General features: G+C 21.2%; 1 protein-coding gene across 1 annotated transcript in view; it reads right to left on the reverse strand.

Annotated features, from left to right (window-relative positions):
* The window catches only part of LOC117181690 (40-kDa huntingtin-associated protein-like), a 36,538-nt gene that overhangs the window by 6,009 nt on the left and 11,912 nt on the right, over positions 1–18,617 (reverse strand). Inside the window, exons 5-7 of the mRNA XM_033374616.1 lie at positions 10,403–10,598; positions 3,553–3,655; positions 3,297–3,415 (exon numbers count right to left, since the gene is read on the reverse strand). Coding sequence (XP_033230507.1) covers positions 3,297–3,415; positions 3,553–3,655; positions 10,403–10,598 — 418 coding nt within the window. The remainder of the gene's footprint in view (positions 1–3,296; positions 3,416–3,552; positions 3,656–10,402; positions 10,599–18,617) is intronic.

Genomic DNA, 18,617 nt, shown 5'->3' on the forward strand with positions numbered 1-18,617 from the left:
CCGAAATCGTTCAAGTCTTTTTGAAATGTTTTTAAACTATCCAAAATCTTTGCGAAATTCTTGAAATATTTTAAAAATATTTGTTAAGTTCTTCAAATCTTTCGGAAATCATTGAAATCTTTGTAATATTTTTAAAATTTTTCAAATCTTTGGGAAATCATTGAAACCTTTGAAATATTTTTCACAGTCTTGTCAAATTATTGAAATTGTTTTAAAATCATTCATGGCTTTGTGAAATCTTGTAAATTTATTTTAAATTTTTGAGAAATAATATTTTTGAAACATTTAACAATATTTATAAAAATGATGGAAATATTTGAGAAATCTTTGGAAAATCATTGAAGTACTTATGAAATTTTGTAAATCTATCCGACTTTTATTGAAATCTTTTAAAACTGTCCAAAATCTTTGCAAAAAATTTAAAATCTTTCACTATTTTTGAAATATTTGATAATATTTGTTAAATTCTTTAAATTTTTTGAAATCGCTGGTAAATCATTGAAATCTTTGAAATATTTTTGAAAGTTTTTTGAAATTATTGGGAAATCATTTATGCCTTTGTGAAATCTTTCAAATTTATCCGAAATCTTTGAGAATTATTTTTAAAATATTTAATAATATTTGTAAAAATGATTGAAATCTTTGAGATATCTTTGGAAAATCATTTAAGAATTTGCGAAATTTTGTAAATCTATTTGAAATCTTCGCGAAATATTAAAAATCTTTTACAAAATCTTTGGGAAATCATTGAAATCCAATGAAAATATTTTGAAAGTATTTGATATATTTTTTAAACTGTTGAAATCTTTCCAAAATCATTGAAGTGTTGGTGAAATCTTTTCAAACTATCAAAAATCTTTGCGAAATATTTGAAATATTTGTGACATCCATAGAAAATCATGAAAATCTTTTAATTTATCCGAAATCTTTGCGAAATATTTAATAATATTTATAAAAATAATTGGAATCTTTGACAAAACTTTGGAAAATCATTGAAATATTATCTGAAATCTTGGAAATATTTTTGAAATTTTTGACATCTTTGGGAAATCCTTGAAATCTTTGTGGAATATTTGAAATATTTTTTTAATTCTTCAAATCTTTGGGAACTAATTGAAATCATTGAAATATTTTTGAAAGTCTTGTGAAATTATTGAAATCATTTTGAAATCATGGGAAAATCATTTATGCCTTTGTGAAATCTTTTAAATTTATTCGAAATCTTTGTGAAATATTTTTAAAATTTTTAATAATATTTATAAAAATGGTTGAAATTTTTGAAAAATCACTAAAACCTTCGTGAAATCTTTTAAATCTATTCCAATTCTTTGCGAAATATTTGAAACAATTGGAAATATTCGGAAAATATTTTAAATCTTTACACAATTTTTTCGAAATCTTTGTGGAATTCATAAAAAATTAGGAAAATCTTTGAAATATTTTTAAAATATTTGTTAAACTCTTCAAATCTTTGGGAAATCATTGAAATATTTGTGAAATTTTCGGAATATTTTTGAAATATTTGTAAAATTCATAGAAAATCATGAAAATCTTTGTTGAATTATTTGAAATATTTAAAAAATATTGGTGAAATTTTGTAAATATATCAGAATTCTTTGCGAAATATTTGAAATCTTTACCAAATCTTTGGAAAATCCTTAAAATATTTTGGAAGTATTTGATATATTTTTTAAATTGTTGAAATCTTGTCAAAATAATTGAAGTCTTTGTGAAATATTTTTAAACTTAAAATAATAATTCATCATTAAATCATTAAAAATCATTAAAATATTTAATAAATATTTAATATATAAAATATTTAATAAATATCATTAAAATATTTGTGAAATCTTTAAAATACTTTTGAAACATTTGTGAAATTTTTTAATTCGTTGTGAAATATTTGAAATATTTTTTCAATTCTTCAAATCTTTGGGAAATCATTGAAATCTTTGAAATATTTTTGCAAGATTTGTGAAATTATTGAAATATATTTGAATTAATTAGGAAATCATTTAAGCCTTTGTGAAATATTTTAATTTTATCCGAAATCTTGGCGAAATATTTGAAATATTTTTGAAATATTTAAGAATATTTATAAAAATGATTGAAATCTTTAAGAAATCTTTGGAAAATCATTGAAATGTTTTAAAAATATTTGTTAAATTATTCAAATCTTTTGGAAATCATTAAATATTTTCTGAAATCTTGGAAATATTTTTGAAATCTTTAGAAAATCATTGAAATCTTTGAAATATTTTTGAAATCGTTTTGAAATTATTGGGAAATAATTGATTTCTTTATGAAATTTTACAAATTAATTATAAATTCTTTGCGAAATATTTGAAATATTTTTGAAATATTTGCTAATATTTATAAAAATGATTGAAATCTTTGAAAATCATGGAAGTTTTTGTGAAATCTTGTAAATCTTGTAATTTTTGAAATTTTTGGGAAATTATTGAAATCCTGGGAAAATATTTTTCAAGTATTTGATATATTTTTTTAATTATTGAAATATTTGCGAAATAATTGAATTTTTTGGAAAATCATTTAAATCTTTGGGAAATCTACGAAATATTTTTGAAATTTTTTTAATCTCTTATTATTTTGTAAAATTTTTTTAATTTATCCGAAATCTTTGTTAAATTGTTGAAAAATAATTTGTCTTTGTAAAATGTTTTAAATCTTTGCAAAATAATCTAAATGTTTCAAATCTTTGCGAAATATTTTCATACAAATAATAACTAATGGTCAATTAAAATATCTCTCATGACTTTTTAAATAATTTTTATTTGTTTAAATAAATTTAACTTATTTAAACAATTATTTATGCCCAAAAAATGAAAAAATAATTATATTTTCCAAATAAAATGTAATAGTTGGTCATTGTTTTGAGTAGTCATTTTTTCTTCTTCTAATTTTTAACAAATTTCTATCTGTTTAAATAATTTTCGTTTCCCCAAAAAGTTTTTCTCGATATCTTAACAAAAAATACTATAAAATAGAATATATAAAATTATTTTTAAGACTCTACAGTGTATAGAAAAACTTTATTAACCATATTTTAATTCTTTAAATGAATATAATTTGTTGAAACAATTAATTTTTTAACAATATTTAAAAAATCATATTTTCTGAATTAAACGTAATATTGAATGATTTCGAGATTTCAATATTATGTTTAATTCATAAAATACGATTTTTTAAATATTTTTGGGAAAAAATAATTCTCAAAAAAAATTCAGTTTGTTCAAAAAAATTAACTCTTTAGTTAAATATCGACTTTTTTTTACCAATATTTGAACTTTCTTCTACCCAGGCATATTTTTCCAAAACTTGTGCCTGAGAGGGCGCCAGTCTTTGCGGAGTAGGCTGAAGAATTAAAAGGAGCAACACTCGGCTTATCTCGCACCTAAAAAAAAAAAAATTTATTAAAAAAAAAATTAAAATTAAAAAAAAAACTAGAATTTATTTTAAAAAAAATTAAAATTGATTCAAAAACAATTTGTTTGTGTATAGAAAACTTGTATAATTTGTAAAATCACGAACCTTTGTAAAATAGAGCTGTAATGTCCAGTTGTTCCCGAGTTGGTATTATTTCCAGCCAGTTCTACTAATTCCGTTAAAACTTGAAGAGCAGATGTGTAATCTCCTACATCAAAATTTAAAAGAATCATTTTCTAGGATAAAAAGAAGTCTATAAACTACGTTCTCTATTTGAGGGGGAAGGACCGCAGTGCGCAAGTACTCAGTCGAGTATATTGCGCAATATTATGCATCCAAACTGGAAACGGTTCATTTTTCTTGGTTGAAAACTTTACTATTATATTTCTCGTTCGGGATGCAAATATTTTGGTTGAAAATTCTACGTTCCCTATTTGAGGGGGATCGACCGCAGTGCGCAAGTACTCAGTCGAGTATATTGCGCAATATTATGCATCAAAACTGGAAACGGTTCATTTTTCTTGGTTGAAAACTTTACTATTATATTTCTCGTTCGGGATGCAAATATTTTGGTTGAAAATTCTACTAATCAATTGAAAATTTAATTATTTTGTCAAAAATGAAATTATTTTGTTAAAAAATAATTTTTTTTGTTAAAAAAATGAAAGCACTTGTTCAAAGTTGAACTAATTTTTTAGGATGTTTTTTTTTCGTTGAAAATTCATTTCTTTGGTTGAAAATTTTTGGTTGAAATTCAATTTTTTCAAATTGAAAATTTAACTATTACGTTTCTAGTTGAAAATTTATAGGTTTTGGTTAAAAATTCGACTTTTTAGTTATAAATATATGTTTTTCAATTGAAAATTCATATATTCTGTTAAAAATTCGTGTTTTTTTTTTGACAGAAACTTAAATCGATTTGGTTCGGTTAAAAATTCAACAATTCGCTAGAAAATTAAAACTATTCATTTGAAAATTAACTTTTTTGTTAAAAATTTAACTACTTTTATAAAAAAATTTACTTTGTGGAAGAAGATTAAGTTTTTTGTTGAAAATTCGTCTTTTTGGGTACAAAGTCATTTTTTTTAATTGATCTTTTTGCTTGTGAATTCACCTTTTTTTAATTTTTTTTTGTATGAATTTAACTGACAAAATTAATTTTCTTGAATTAAAATAAAACTATTTATTTAAAAACTGATTTCATTGCCAGAAAATTAACTTCTTTTTTGAAAATTCATAGTGTCAAGTAGAAAATAGAACTATTTTACGGAAAAATCATATATTTTGTAAAAAATTTTTTTTGTGATCAATTTAACTGTAATTTTTAAAAAATAATTGTTTGACCTGGAAACGTAACTACCTCATTTCTGGGTCAAAACTGTTTTTTTTTCGTATAAAAATTCCACGTTTTGGATGAAAAATCAAATATTTTGGTAAAAAATTTAATAATTTGGTTGAAAATGAAACTATATATTTGAAAAATTAAATAGTTGCGTGTAAATTAACTTTTTTGGTTGAAAATTGAAAGTTTCAGGCAAAAAATACCACTCTTTTATGGAAAATTCATATATTTTGTAGCAAAAATTCGTCTTTTTTGGGTACAAAATTAATTTTAATTCATTATTTTGGTTTGCGATTCAGCTGTTTTGTTTAAAAAATTATTTTTTTTTTTTAAATAATTTGACTTCTAACATTTTTTTAAATTAATGTTTTAAACTGAAAATGTAACTACTCCAGTTCTGGGTAAAATCTTTTTTAGTCCAGAATTCCACTATTTGTTTGAAAATTCAAATATTTTGGTATAAAATTTTAATATTCTCTTAAAAATTAAACAAAATATTTGAAAAATTATTTACTTGGTTGTAAAATAACTTTTTTTCTTGAAAATTTATGTATTTTCTTGAAAAATTCGTATTTTTGATCTTCTGTTTTTAAAATTCATCTTTTTGATTGTGGATTCAACTATTTTGTTAAAAATTGGTCTTTTTTTTTATAAATTTCACTGATAAAATTCGTTTTTTCGTTGCAGAAAATTAATTTTTAAACTGAAAATGTAACGATTCCATTTTTGGGTGATATTTTTTTTTGTTTAATTAAAAATTCTACTATTTGGTAGAAAATTAAATTATTTGGTTTAAAATATAACTATTTATTTAAAAAATGCCCTAATTGGTAAGAAAATTAACTTTGTTGAAAATTCATAGTGTCAAGTAGAAAACACATTTGTTTTGTGGAAAATTCATATATTTGAATGAAAGTTCAAATAGGTTGGTTAAAAATTAACTATATATTTAAAAAATTAGCTTCATGGTTATAAATTCACTTTTTTTTTGTTAAAAATTCATAATTTCAGGTGGAAAATACACCTGTTTTGTGAAAAATTCATACATTTTCTTTAAAAATTCGTCTTTTTGGGTATTAAATTAATCTTCTGGTTTCAAAATTTATCTTTTTGGCTGTGGATTCAACTTTTTGTTATAAATTCGCCGTTAAAAATAGTAAATTTAATTAATAGAATTCTGTTTTTTGTTGTTTTGAAAATTAATTTTTTTAAACTGAAAATGTAACAATTCCATTTTTGTGTTTAACTTTTTTTTATTAGTTATAAATACCACTATTTGGTAAAAAATTCAATTATATGGGTCGAAAATTCAATTATTTTGTTTTGTTAAAAATTCTTTTATTAATCAATTTAACAGTTCAATTTTTTTAAATAGTTGTTTCAATTGAAAACGTAAGTAATCCATTTCTGGGTGAAAACTGATATTTTCTAGTACAAAATTCCATTATTTGAATGAAAATTCAAATCATTTAGTAAAAAATTTAACTATTTGTTAAAAAGTCGTCTTTTTTTAAAATAAATTTAACTGATAAAATTCGTTTTTGTTGTTGTTGATTCAGGTAGAAAATACAACATTAGGCTTGGAAAATTCGTGTTTTTAAGTAGAAAATTGATATTCTTTTTTCGAAAATACATCGTTTTTTTTGGAAAATTTATGTATTTTGTTGCAAAATTCGTCTTTTTGGATATAAAATTAAAATTAATTAATCTTTTTGGTGGTGGATACAACTATTTTGTTAAAAATTCTTATTTTTTTAGTGAATTTAACTGTTAAAGTTTTTTTAAATTAATTTGTTTAACTGAAAACTTAACTAACCCATTTCTGGCTCAAATCTGATCTTTTTTACTCAAAAATTCAATTATATGGCTTCAAATAGAACAATTTATTTAAAAAATGACCTAATTCCTAAAAAATGATCTCTGTTGAAAATTTCGAGAGCTAGCTAGAAAATACATCTATTTTGTGAAAAATTAATGTATTTTCTTGAAAAATTCGACTTTTTGGGTCGAAAATGAACTTTTTTTTTTAAATTCATAGTGTCAGGTAAAAAATATAATTGTGTTGTCAAAAATTTATATATTTCGTAGCAAAATTGGTCTTTTTGGGTACAAAATTAACTTTAATTCATCTTTTTGAAGGAGGATTAAACTACTTAAAAAAATCTTTTTTTATTAATTTAACTGTTAACATATTTTTAAAAATTTTTAAACTGAAAACGTAACTACCTCATTTCTGGGTCAAAACTTTTATTTTTTAGTCAAAAATTCCACTATTTGGATGGAAATTTAACTATTTTTTAAAAAATTAAACCGTATATTTGAGAAATTAACTACTTGGTTGTAAATTTACTTTTTTTGTTGTTGTTGAAAATTATTTTTTTTAACTGTAAATGTAACTATTTCATTTTGGGGTTCAACTTTTTTTCTTCAGTTAAAAATTCTCCTATTTGATAGAAAATTCAATTATTGGGTTTAAAATAAAACTATTTATTTAAAAAATGACCTAATTGGTAGAAAATTAACTTCTTTGTCGAAAATTCCTAGTGTCAGATAGAAAATACAAAAGTTAATTTTTTTAAAAATAATTGTTTAAACTGAAAACGTAAATACTCCATTTCTGGGTGAAATCTGATCTTTTTTAGTAAAAAATTTTACTCATCGGATAAAAATTAAAATATTTGGTTAAAAAATGTAATTATTTTGTAAAAATTAAACCATATACATGAAAAATTAACTACTTGGTTGTAAATTTACCTTTTTTCGTTAAAAATTCCTAGTTTCAGATAGAAAATACATCTGTTTTGTGGAAAATTAATATATTTTGTTGCAAAATTCGTTTTTTTCGGATACAAAATTAATTTTAATTTATCTTTTTGCTGGTGGATTCAACTGTTTTGTTAAAAATTATTTTATCAATCAATTTAACAGTTAAACTTTGTTTAATAGTTGTTTCAACTAAAAAAGTAAGTAATCCATTTCTGGGTGAAAACTGATATTTTTTAGTATAAAATTCCATTATTTGGATGAAAATTCAAATATTTTAGTAAGAAATTTAATTATTTGGTTAAAAAATAAACTAAATATAAATTTGAAAAATTAACTACATAGGGTGTAAATTAACTTTTTTTTTTATTGAAAATTCACAGTTTCAGATAAAAGATACAACTTTTTTTGTGTGGAAAATTCGTCTTTTTGACTAGAAAATTGATTTTTTTTTTAATTTATCTTTTTGCCTGCAGATTTTTTTTTTACTGTAAATCTAATTCCATTTTTGGGTAAAAACTTATATTTTTGAGTCAAAAATTCCACTATTTGGAAGGAAATTCAAATCTTTTGGTTAAAATTAAACTTTTTGGGTATAAAATTAATCTTCTGGTTTTAAAATTCATATTTTTGGCTGTGGATTCAACTTTTTGTTAAAAGTTCGCCTTTTTTAAAATAAATTTAACTAATAAAATTTGTTTTTTGTTGTTGTTGAAAATTAATTTTTTAAACTGAAAATGTAAAGCTTCCATTTTTGGGTGAAATTTTTTTGTTTAGTTAAAAATTTTACTATTTGGCAAAAAAAGAAACTATTTGGTTCGAAAATTCGTTGATTCGGTCTAAAATAAAATAAATTAAAACATGACCTACTTGGTAGAAAATTCATAGTGCCAGGTAGAAAATACAACATTTAGCGTGAAAGATTCGTCTTTTTGGGTAGAAAATTGATATTATTTTTCGAAAATATACCTTTTTTGTGGAAAATTCATGTATTTTGTTGCAAAATTCACCTTTTTGGGTACAAAATTAATTTTAATTCATCTTTTTGGTGGTGGATTCTACTATTTTGTTAAAAATGCCTCTTTTTTTATTGAATTTAACTGTTAAAGTTTTTTTTAATTAATTTTTTTAACTGAAAACGTAACTACCCCATTTCTGACTCAAATCTGATCTTTTTTAGACAAAAATTCCACTATTTGGATGAAAAAGCAAATATTTTGTTAAAAAATGTATATTTTTTCTTAAAAATTAAATTATGTATTTGAAAAATTAACTTCTTGGTAAAAAATTAATCTTCTAGTTTTAAAATTCATCTTTTTGGTTGTGGATTCAACTATTTTTTTACAAATTCGTCTTTTTTCTAAATTTAACTGATAAAATTCTTTTTTTTATCGTTAAAAATTAGTCTTTTTAAACAGAAAATGTAACTATTCCATTTTTGGGTTCAACTTTTTTTGTTTATTTTAAAATTCCACTATTTGGTAGAAAATTCAATTATTTGGTATAAAATAAAACTATTTATTTAAAAAATTACATTAATGCTAGAAAATTAACTTCTTTGTTGAAAATTCATAGCGTCAGGTAGAAAATACAACTGTTAATTTTTTTTTAATTAATTTTTCAAACTGAAAACGTAACTACTCCATTTCTGGGTCAAATCTGATATTTTTTTTTTTTAAATTCCACTGTTTGGATAAAAATAAAAATATTGTGGTAAAAAATTGAATTATTTTGTTTAAAATTAAACTATATATTTGGAAAATTAACTACTTGGTTGAAAATTAAATGTTTTTGTTGAAAATTCACAGTTTCAGATAGAAAATACATCCGTTTTGTGGAAAATTAATATATTTTGTTGCAAAATTCATCTTTTTGGGTATAAAATTAATCCCCTGGTTTTAAAACTCATCTTTTTGGCTGTGAATTCAACTATTTTGTTAAAAATTTGTCTTTTTTTATCAATTTAACTGACAAAATTAATTTTTTTTTGTTTAATTACAAATTTCACTATTTGGTAGAAAATTGATAGTGTCAGGTGGAAAATACAACATTTGGTGTGAAAATTCATCTTTTTGGTTGCGGATTCAACGATTTTGTTAAAAATTCTTCTTTTTTTGTTTGAATTAAACGTGTAGAAAATCCAAATATTTGTTTAAAAATTAAATTATATATTTAAAAAATTAACTGCATGGTTAAAAATTAAATTTTTTGGTTGAAAATCCACAATATCATTGGAAAATTCTACTGTTTTGACAAAAATTCATGTATTTTATTAAAAATTCGTCTTGATGAGTAGAAAATAAATCTTGTTTGAAAATTTATCTTTTCTTTCAAAATTAATCTTTTTAGTTGTTGATTCAACTATATTTTGTTCAAAATTCGTATTTTTTGTTTCAATTTACCAATTACAAAATTCGTTTTCTGTTTAAATTAATTTTTCAGACTAAAAATGTAACTATTTCATTTTTGGTCGAAAATTCAACTCTCTTAATTAAAAATAAATTTCTGGTTGGAAATTCATTCGAATTAAAATTCATCCTTTATGGTAAAAAAGCATTTTTTTTTTTTAGATTTTTAAAAATTTATCTTTTTTCTGTTTGATTTCAAATTTAAATAATGTTTTATTCAAACACGAAATATTAAATCTTTAATTGAGAATTAATCTTTTTTGTTTCAGAACTGAACTATAATTGGTAGAAAAATTCCACTTTTTTGTAAAAAATTTTACTATTTTCTTGAAATTTCAACTATTTTTGAAAACTGAATTTGCTCCTGGAAAATCCTGAAATTGGCAACATAATTTATGGATAATTCTTTACAACAAAAAAATATTATTTAAATTGAAATTACCTTCTTTGATGTAATGAGATGCAAGTGTATTAATTGCACGCAAAGTTGGATGCAATTCGATAGATTTGCGTAAATTTTGAATTCCATTTGAACCCAAAGCAGACGCAAGTTCCATTGCTAATCCAGCAGACATCATGCTGAAACCTTCTTGACTTTGGCATCGTGTTAATGCATGTCCAAAAAAATTTATTGCAGCCTACCGAAAAATATTTTCATTATCATTTATTATTTTCATTATTTTATTATTTATTTATTTAATTTGTTTTGTATAAGCCTTATGAGCCGTTCGTAAAATACGCTACCAATTTTTAATTATTTTACTCCCCCCCAACCCTAAAAAAATCTAGTATATTTCAAAGAAGAGTGGTCGTTTTAATCGAAGAAAAAAATTTGATTTCAAAATCTTGAGAAATATAGAAATGACTTTAAATTTTTCCAAATTTAAAATAATTTTTTGAATTTTGTTCGGAACTTTTAAATATATTTCAAAATGAATTGAATTTTTTCTATAACTTTTAGAAAATCATGCAAATTAAAAAAAAAAAATATTTGAATTTATAAATAACAATAGAACGCTTATTATTTGTGAAAGTATTAGAGTAATTTTAAGAGATATTTAGAAGTTTTAAAAAGATTCGAATTAAATTTAGAACTTGAAATAATTTCAAATACTTACAGCCGAGTTTAAAATGAAATGTCGATTTTTGTAGATTTCAAACAAAAGTTTAGAATTTTTTTAAGAATTGTGAAAGACTTCAAGAGAATAAAAAATTTTCTTAAAATTCTTAGGAAAATTGAAAATGATTTTTAACTTTGAAAAATTATGGAAGATTTTAAGGATTCTTTTTAAATATGACGAATTTTAAAAACTTGTAGGAACATTTCGATTAATTTAAAAATATATTTAGAAGTTTTGAAAAAAATGTTAACATACTTCGTTTAAATTACTTGAAATAATTTCGAATTTTTAATTAATTTTGAATCTTTTCAAAAAAGAGATTTTCAATTTTTCAAAATAATAAGTGTTCACTTGTTATTAATGCGTCGAAATTTAACAATTTCACATATAAATTAAGCACTTTTTATAGAACAATTAAAATTGTAACACTAAAAGTTTAAAAGTTTTTCGGAAATCTAAAAATTTAAAGCTTTCTATGGAAAAAAATTCAGTTTCAAATTGTTTTCTTTTAAATATTTGGTTTCAATTTACTCGTTTTAAATGAACAATGAAATATTGCTAAATATTAAATACTTATTCTTTTTCTACATTAAGAAATTTCAAATTAAACGAGATACAAATTAAATTGTTTAAGTCTTCAAAACTGCATTTTAATTATTTAAAAAACTATTAAAATCGAACTTGAGCAGATTTTTCTTCTGAAAATTTGTAAAATTCTCGGTTTCCCGGTTGGGCCGCCACCCTGTTTTTTATAAAAATATCTTCGATTTTATAAACTTCTAATTTTGTAAACCTTTAAAACTGCCTTCTTAAATTCTTAAAATTAAAATATATGCTTTTAAAAACTAAAAATCTAAAATGGAAAAATTTTAAAGTGAATGATTTTTGAATCAAGCATTCCAAAATAAATGAAATAATAATTTTAAAAAATCAAAATTTAACAAATTATTTTTAAAAAAGGTTGAAATCAAAGTTGGATAACATTTTTATTCTCAAAATTTTGTAAAATTCCCGGTCAAAAATAAATTCACTGTCATTACCCGGTTTTCCCCGGTCTCATTAAATTCCCGGTTTTCCGGGAAATTTCGATCTAAATAATCGAATTTTCAACTAAATAGTGCAATTTTTAAATGAAAAATATCAGTTTTGAACCAAAAATGTAATTATATTTACAGTTAAAAAAATTAATTTTCAATTTAGAAACACTAAATTTATCAGTTAAATTGATCCATAGAAGATACATTTTTAACGAAATAATTAAATCCACAGGCATAAAGATCAATTAAAAAAAAAATCAATTTTCTACTCAAAAAGACAAATTTTCCACAGAAAAAAGTTTATTTTTTACAGATGAATCTTCAAACAAGAAAATTAATTTTGTAATCAAAAAGACGAATTTTCAAAAATATAAGTGAATTTTCAATACAAAAAATTGTATTTTCAATACAACACTATAAATTTTCAACAAAAAAAGTTATTTTTTAACCAAATAGGTCGTTTTTTAAATAAATAGTTTTATTTTTAACCAACCAATTGAATTAAATTGAATTAATTGAATTAAAAAAATTGATTTTCAATTTTCAATTTAAAATGATTAAATTTTTTTTTATTAAAAAAGACGATTTTTTAAACAGAAAACATGATTTTTCAAGAAAATCGTTACATTTTCAGTTCAACATTTTTTTTATCAACAAAAAGGAATTATTACCTAAATTTACGAATTTTGAAAAAAAGAACTTTAAAGAAAGCAGTTCAACTTTAAACCAAGGAGTTAAATTTTCAAAGGATTTAAAAAAAAAGACTTGATTTTTACACACAAAATTAGATTTTCTACCAAAAATGACCATTTTTCAACAACAAAATTCCATTTATGTACTAAAAAAGACGATTTTTTTAACAGAAAACATGATTTTTTATTGAAAATAGAAAATAGTTCAGTTTTCAGTTAAACATTTCTTTCATCAACAAAAAAGAATTATTAACTAAACTTATGAATCTTTAACCAAAAAAGACAATTTTTCAACAAAATAATTAAATTTTTTTATTAAAAAAGATGATTTTTTGAACAGAAAACATGAATTTTCATTAAAATTGTTAAATTTTCAGTTCAACATTTATTTTATCAACAAAAAGAAATTATTAACTAAACTTATGAATTTTCAATTAAAATAAAAAGAACTTTTAAGAGTGCAGTTCAACTTCAAAACAATGAGTTAAATTTTTAACGAATTAAAAAAAATGACTTTTACACACAAAAAAAGATTTTCTACTAAAAAAGAGAGATTTTCAACAAAATAATTCAATTTTTTAAATAAAAAAGATGATTTTTTGAACAGAAAACATAAATTTTCGTTCAAATTGTTAAATTTTCACTTCAACATTTCTTTTATCAACAAAAAGGAATTTTTATCTGAACTTATGAATCCTCAACCAAAAAAGATAAATTTTCAAAAAAATAATTCAATTTTTGTTATTAAAAAAAAATGATTTTTAAAACAGAAAACATGATTTTTTATAAAAATAGTTAAATTCTCAGTTCAACATTTTTTTAGCAACAAAAAGGAATTATTAATTAACCTTATTAATCTTCAACCAAAAAAGTGAACTTTTAAGAAAGTAGTTCGACTTTAAACCAAAGAGTATAATTTTCAACTAATTAAAAAAAAAGAATTTATTTTTAACACGCAAAATTAGATATTCTACTCAAAAATACAAATTTTCAACAAAATAATTCCATTTTTTTAAATAAAAAAGATGATTTTTTGAACAGAAAACATAAATTTTCAGTTCAACATTTCTTTTATCAACAAAAAGGAATTTTTAATTAAACCTATGAATCTTCAACCAAAAAAGATAAATTTTCAACAAAATAATTCAATTTTTGTTATTAAAAAAAAACGATTTTTAAAACAGAAAACATGATTTTTTATAAAAATAGTTAAATTCTCAGTTCAACATTTTTTTGGCAACAAAAAGGAATTATTAACTAAACTTATTAATCTTCAACCAAAAAAATGAACTTTCAAGAAAGTAGTTTAACTTTAAAGCAAGGAGTTGAATATTCAACGAATTAAAAAAAATTTTGATTTTTACACAAAAATAGATTTTCTACTAAAAATGATAAATTTTCAACATAACAATACTATTTTTTAAATAGAAAAGATTATTTTTTGAATAGAAAACATGAATTTTCATCAAAATTGTTAAATTTTCAGTACAACATTTCTTTTATTCACAAAAAAGAATTATCAACTAAACTTATGAATCTTCAACCAAAAAATACGAATTTTCTACAAAATAATTCAATTTTTGTTATTAAAAAAGACAATTTTTTAATCAGAAAACATGATTTTTCATGAAACTAGGAATTATTAACTAAACTTATTAATCTTCAATAAAAAACAAAGAACTTTTAAGAAAGCAGTTTAACTTTAAACCAAGGAGTTAAATTTTCAACGAATTAAAAAAGTCTTGATTTTTACACATAAAAATAGATTTTCTACCAAAAAAGACAAATATTCAAAAAAATAACTTCATTTCTTTGACTAAAAAGATGATATTTTGAACAGAAAACAAGAATTTTCATGAAAATTGTTAAATTTTCAGTTCAACATTTCTTTTATCAACAAAAAGGAATCATTAACTAAACCTACGAATCGTCAAACAAAAAAGGTAAATTTTCAACAAAATAATTAAATTTTTGTTATTAAAAAGACGATTTTTTTAAACAGAAAACATGAATTTTCATGAAAATTGTTAAATTTTCAGTTCAACATTTCTTTTATCAATAAAAGGAATTATTAACTAAACTTATGAATCTTCAAAAAAAAAAGAACTTTTAAGAAAGCAGTTCAACTTTAAACCAAGGAGTTAAATTTTCAACGATTTTTTAAAGAAAAACTTTATTTTTAACACACAAAATTAGATGTCCTAACAAAAAAGACAAATTTTCAACAAAATACGTCAATTTTCCAACAAAATAATTCAATTTTTTACTAAAAAAGATGATTTTTTGAACAGAAAACATGAACTTTCATGAAAAGTGTTAAATTTTCAGTTCAACATTTCTTTTATCAACAAAAAGGAATTATTAATAAACTTACGAATCTTCAAACAAAAAAGATAAATTCTCAACAAAATAATTCAATTTTTAAATAAAAAAGATGATTTTTTTTAAACAGAAAACATGAATTTTCATGAAAATTGTTAAATTTTCAGTTCAACATTTCTTTTATCTACAAAAATAAATTATTAACTCAACTTATGAATCTTCAACAAAAAAAAAGAGCTTTTAAGAGTGCAGTTCAATATCAAAACAATGAGTTAATTTTTCAACGAATTAAAAAAAAACTTGATTTTTACACAAAAAATATATTTTCTATCAAAAAAGACCAATTTTCCACAAATAATTCCATTTTTTTACTAAACAAGATGATATTTTGAACAGAAAACAAGAATTTTCATAAAAATTGTTAAATTTTCAGTTCAACAGTTCATTTATAATCAAAAAGAAATTATTACATAAACTTATGAATTTTCAACAAATAAAAGAACTTTTAAGAAAGCAGTCCAACTTTAAACCGAGGAGTTAAATTTTCAACGAATTAAAAAAAAGTCTTGATTTTTACACACAAAAAAAGAGTTTCTACAAAAAAGACAATTTTTCAATAAAATAATTCCATTTTTTTTTACTAAAAAAGATGTTATTTTGAACAGAATACTAGATTTTTCATGAAAATTGTTGAACTTTCAGTTCAACATTTCTTTTATAAAAAAAAAGAATTTTTAACTAAACCTATGAATCTTCAAACAAAAAAGATAAATTTTCAACAAAATAATTCAATTTTTTAAATAAAAAAGATAATTTTTTTAACAGAAAACATGAATTTTCATGAAAATTGTTAAATTTCAGTTCAACCTTTCTTTTATTAACTAAACTTATGAATCTCCAACCAAAAAAGACAAATTTTCAACAAAATAATTCAATTTTTGTGATTAAAAAGACGATTTTCCAAAAAAAAAAACATGAATTTTCATGAAAATTGTTCAATTTTCAGTTCAACATTTCTTTCATCAACAAAAAGGAATTATTAACTAAACTTATGAATTTTCAAAAAAAAAAAAAAAACTTTAAAGCAAGGAGTTCGAATTTAAACCAAGGAGATTATTTTTCAACAAATTAAAAAAAAAATTCATTTTTAACACGCAAAATTAGATTTTCTACTGAAAAAGACAAATTTTCAACAAAATAATTCCATTTTCTGAACAGAAAACATAATTTTTCATAAAAATTGTTCAATTTTCAGTTCAACATTTCTTTTATCAACAAAAGTAAATTATTAACTAAACTTATGAATCTTCAATCAAAAAAAAAAAAAAAATTTATTAAGAGTGCAGTTAAATTTCAAAGAATGAGTTAATTTTTCAACGAATTAAAAAAAAACTTGATTTTTACACACAAAAATAGATTTTCCACCAAAAAAGACAAATTTTCAACAAAATAATTTTATTTCTTTACTAAACAAGATGCTATTTTGAACACAAAACAAGAATTTTCACAAAAATTGTTGAATTTTCAGTTCAACATTTCATTTATCAACAAAAAGGAATTATTACCTAAATTTATGAATCTTCAAAAAAAAAAGAACTTTTAAGAAAGCAGTCCAACTTTAAACCAATTAGTTAAATTTTCAACGAATTAAAAAAAGTCTTGATTTTTACACACAAAAATAGAGTTTCTACCAAAAAAGACAAATTTTCAATAAAATAATTCCATTTTTCTTACTAAAAAAGATGATATTTTGTCAACAAAAAGGAATTATTAACTAAACTTATGAATCTTCAACCAAAAAACAGAACTTTTAAGAAAACAGTTCAACTTTAAACCAAGGAGTTAAATTTTCAACGATTTTTTAAGAAATACTTGATTTTTAACACACAAAATTAGATTTCCTACGAAAAAAACAAACAAATTTTCAACAAAATACGTCAATTTTCAAACAAAATAATTCAATTTTTTTACTAAAATAGATGATTTTTTGAACATAAAACATGAACTTTCATGAAAAGTGTTAAATTTTCAGTACAACATTTCTTTTATCAACAAAAAGGAATTATTAACTAAACCTATGAATCTTCAAACAAAAAAGATAAATTTTCAACAAAATAATTCAATTTTTTTAATAAAAAAGATTATTTTTTTAACAGAAAACATGAATTTTCATGAAAATTGTTAAATTTTCAGTTCAACATTTCTTTCATCAACAAAAAGGAATTTTTAACTAAACTTATGAATTTTAAAAAAAAACTTTTAAGAAAGCAGTTCGACTTTCAACCAGGAGTTTAATTTTCAACAAATTAAAAAAAAAGAATTGATTTTTAACACGCAAAATTGAATTTTCTACTAATAAATACAAATTTTCAATAAATTAAAAAAAAAGACTTCTACACAAAAAAATAGATTTTCTACTAAAAAAGAGAGGTTTTTAACAAAATAATTCAATTTTTTAAATAAAAAAGATGATTTTTTGAACAGAAAACAAGAATTTTCAGTTCAACATTTCTTTATCAAGAAAGAAAGCAGTTCAACTTTAAACCAAGGAGTTAAATTTTCAACGAATTAAAAAAGTCTTGATTTTTACACATAAAAATAGATTTTCTACCAAAAAAGACAAATATTCAATAAAATAACTCCATTTCTTTGACTAAAAAGATGATATTTTGAACAGAAAACAAGAATTTTCATGAAAATTGTTAAATTTTCAGTTCAACATTTCTTTTATCAACAAAAAGGAATCATTAACTAAGCCTACGAATCGTCAAACAAAAAAGATAAATTTTCAACAAAATAATTCATTTTTAAATAAAAAAGATTATTTTTTGAATAGAAAACATGAATTTTCATCAAAATTGTTAAATTTTCAGTACAACATTTCTTTTATTCACAAAAAAGAATTATCAACTAAAGTTATAAATCTTCAACCAAAAAATACGAATTTTCTACAAAATAATTCAATTTTTGTTATTAAAAAAGACAATTTTTTATCAGAAAACATGATTTTTCATGAAACTAGGAATTATTAACTAAACTTATTAATCTTCAATAAAAAACAAAGAACTTTTAAGAAAGCAGTTTAACTTTAAACCAAGGAGTTAAATTTTCAACGAATTAAAAAAGTCTTGATTTCATTTATCAAGAAAGAAAGCAGTTCAACTTTAAACCAAGGAGTTAAATTTTCAAAGAATTAAAAAAAATAGACTTGATTTTTAGCACACAAAAAAATATTTTCTACCAAAAAGACAAATTTTCAATAAAATACGTCAATTTTCAACCAAATAGATAAATGTTTTACCAAATTGTTGAATTTCCCTGCCGAAACTATTTAATTTTATACTAAAAAGATTCATTTTTAACCTGTAAATGTGAATTTACGTTTAAAAAAATTAAAAAATGTTTCTTGAAAAAAAAAAGAATAATTAAACAATTTTAATCAGAAAAAGAACTAAAGGTGTTCTAAATTTCTGGTTTTACTTCCA

Source organism: Belonocnema kinseyi, chromosome 10 (assembly GCF_010883055.1).
Source record: "Belonocnema kinseyi isolate 2016_QV_RU_SX_M_011 chromosome 10, B_treatae_v1, whole genome shotgun sequence".
Classification (NCBI taxonomy): domain Eukaryota; kingdom Metazoa; phylum Arthropoda; class Insecta; order Hymenoptera; family Cynipidae; genus Belonocnema; species Belonocnema kinseyi.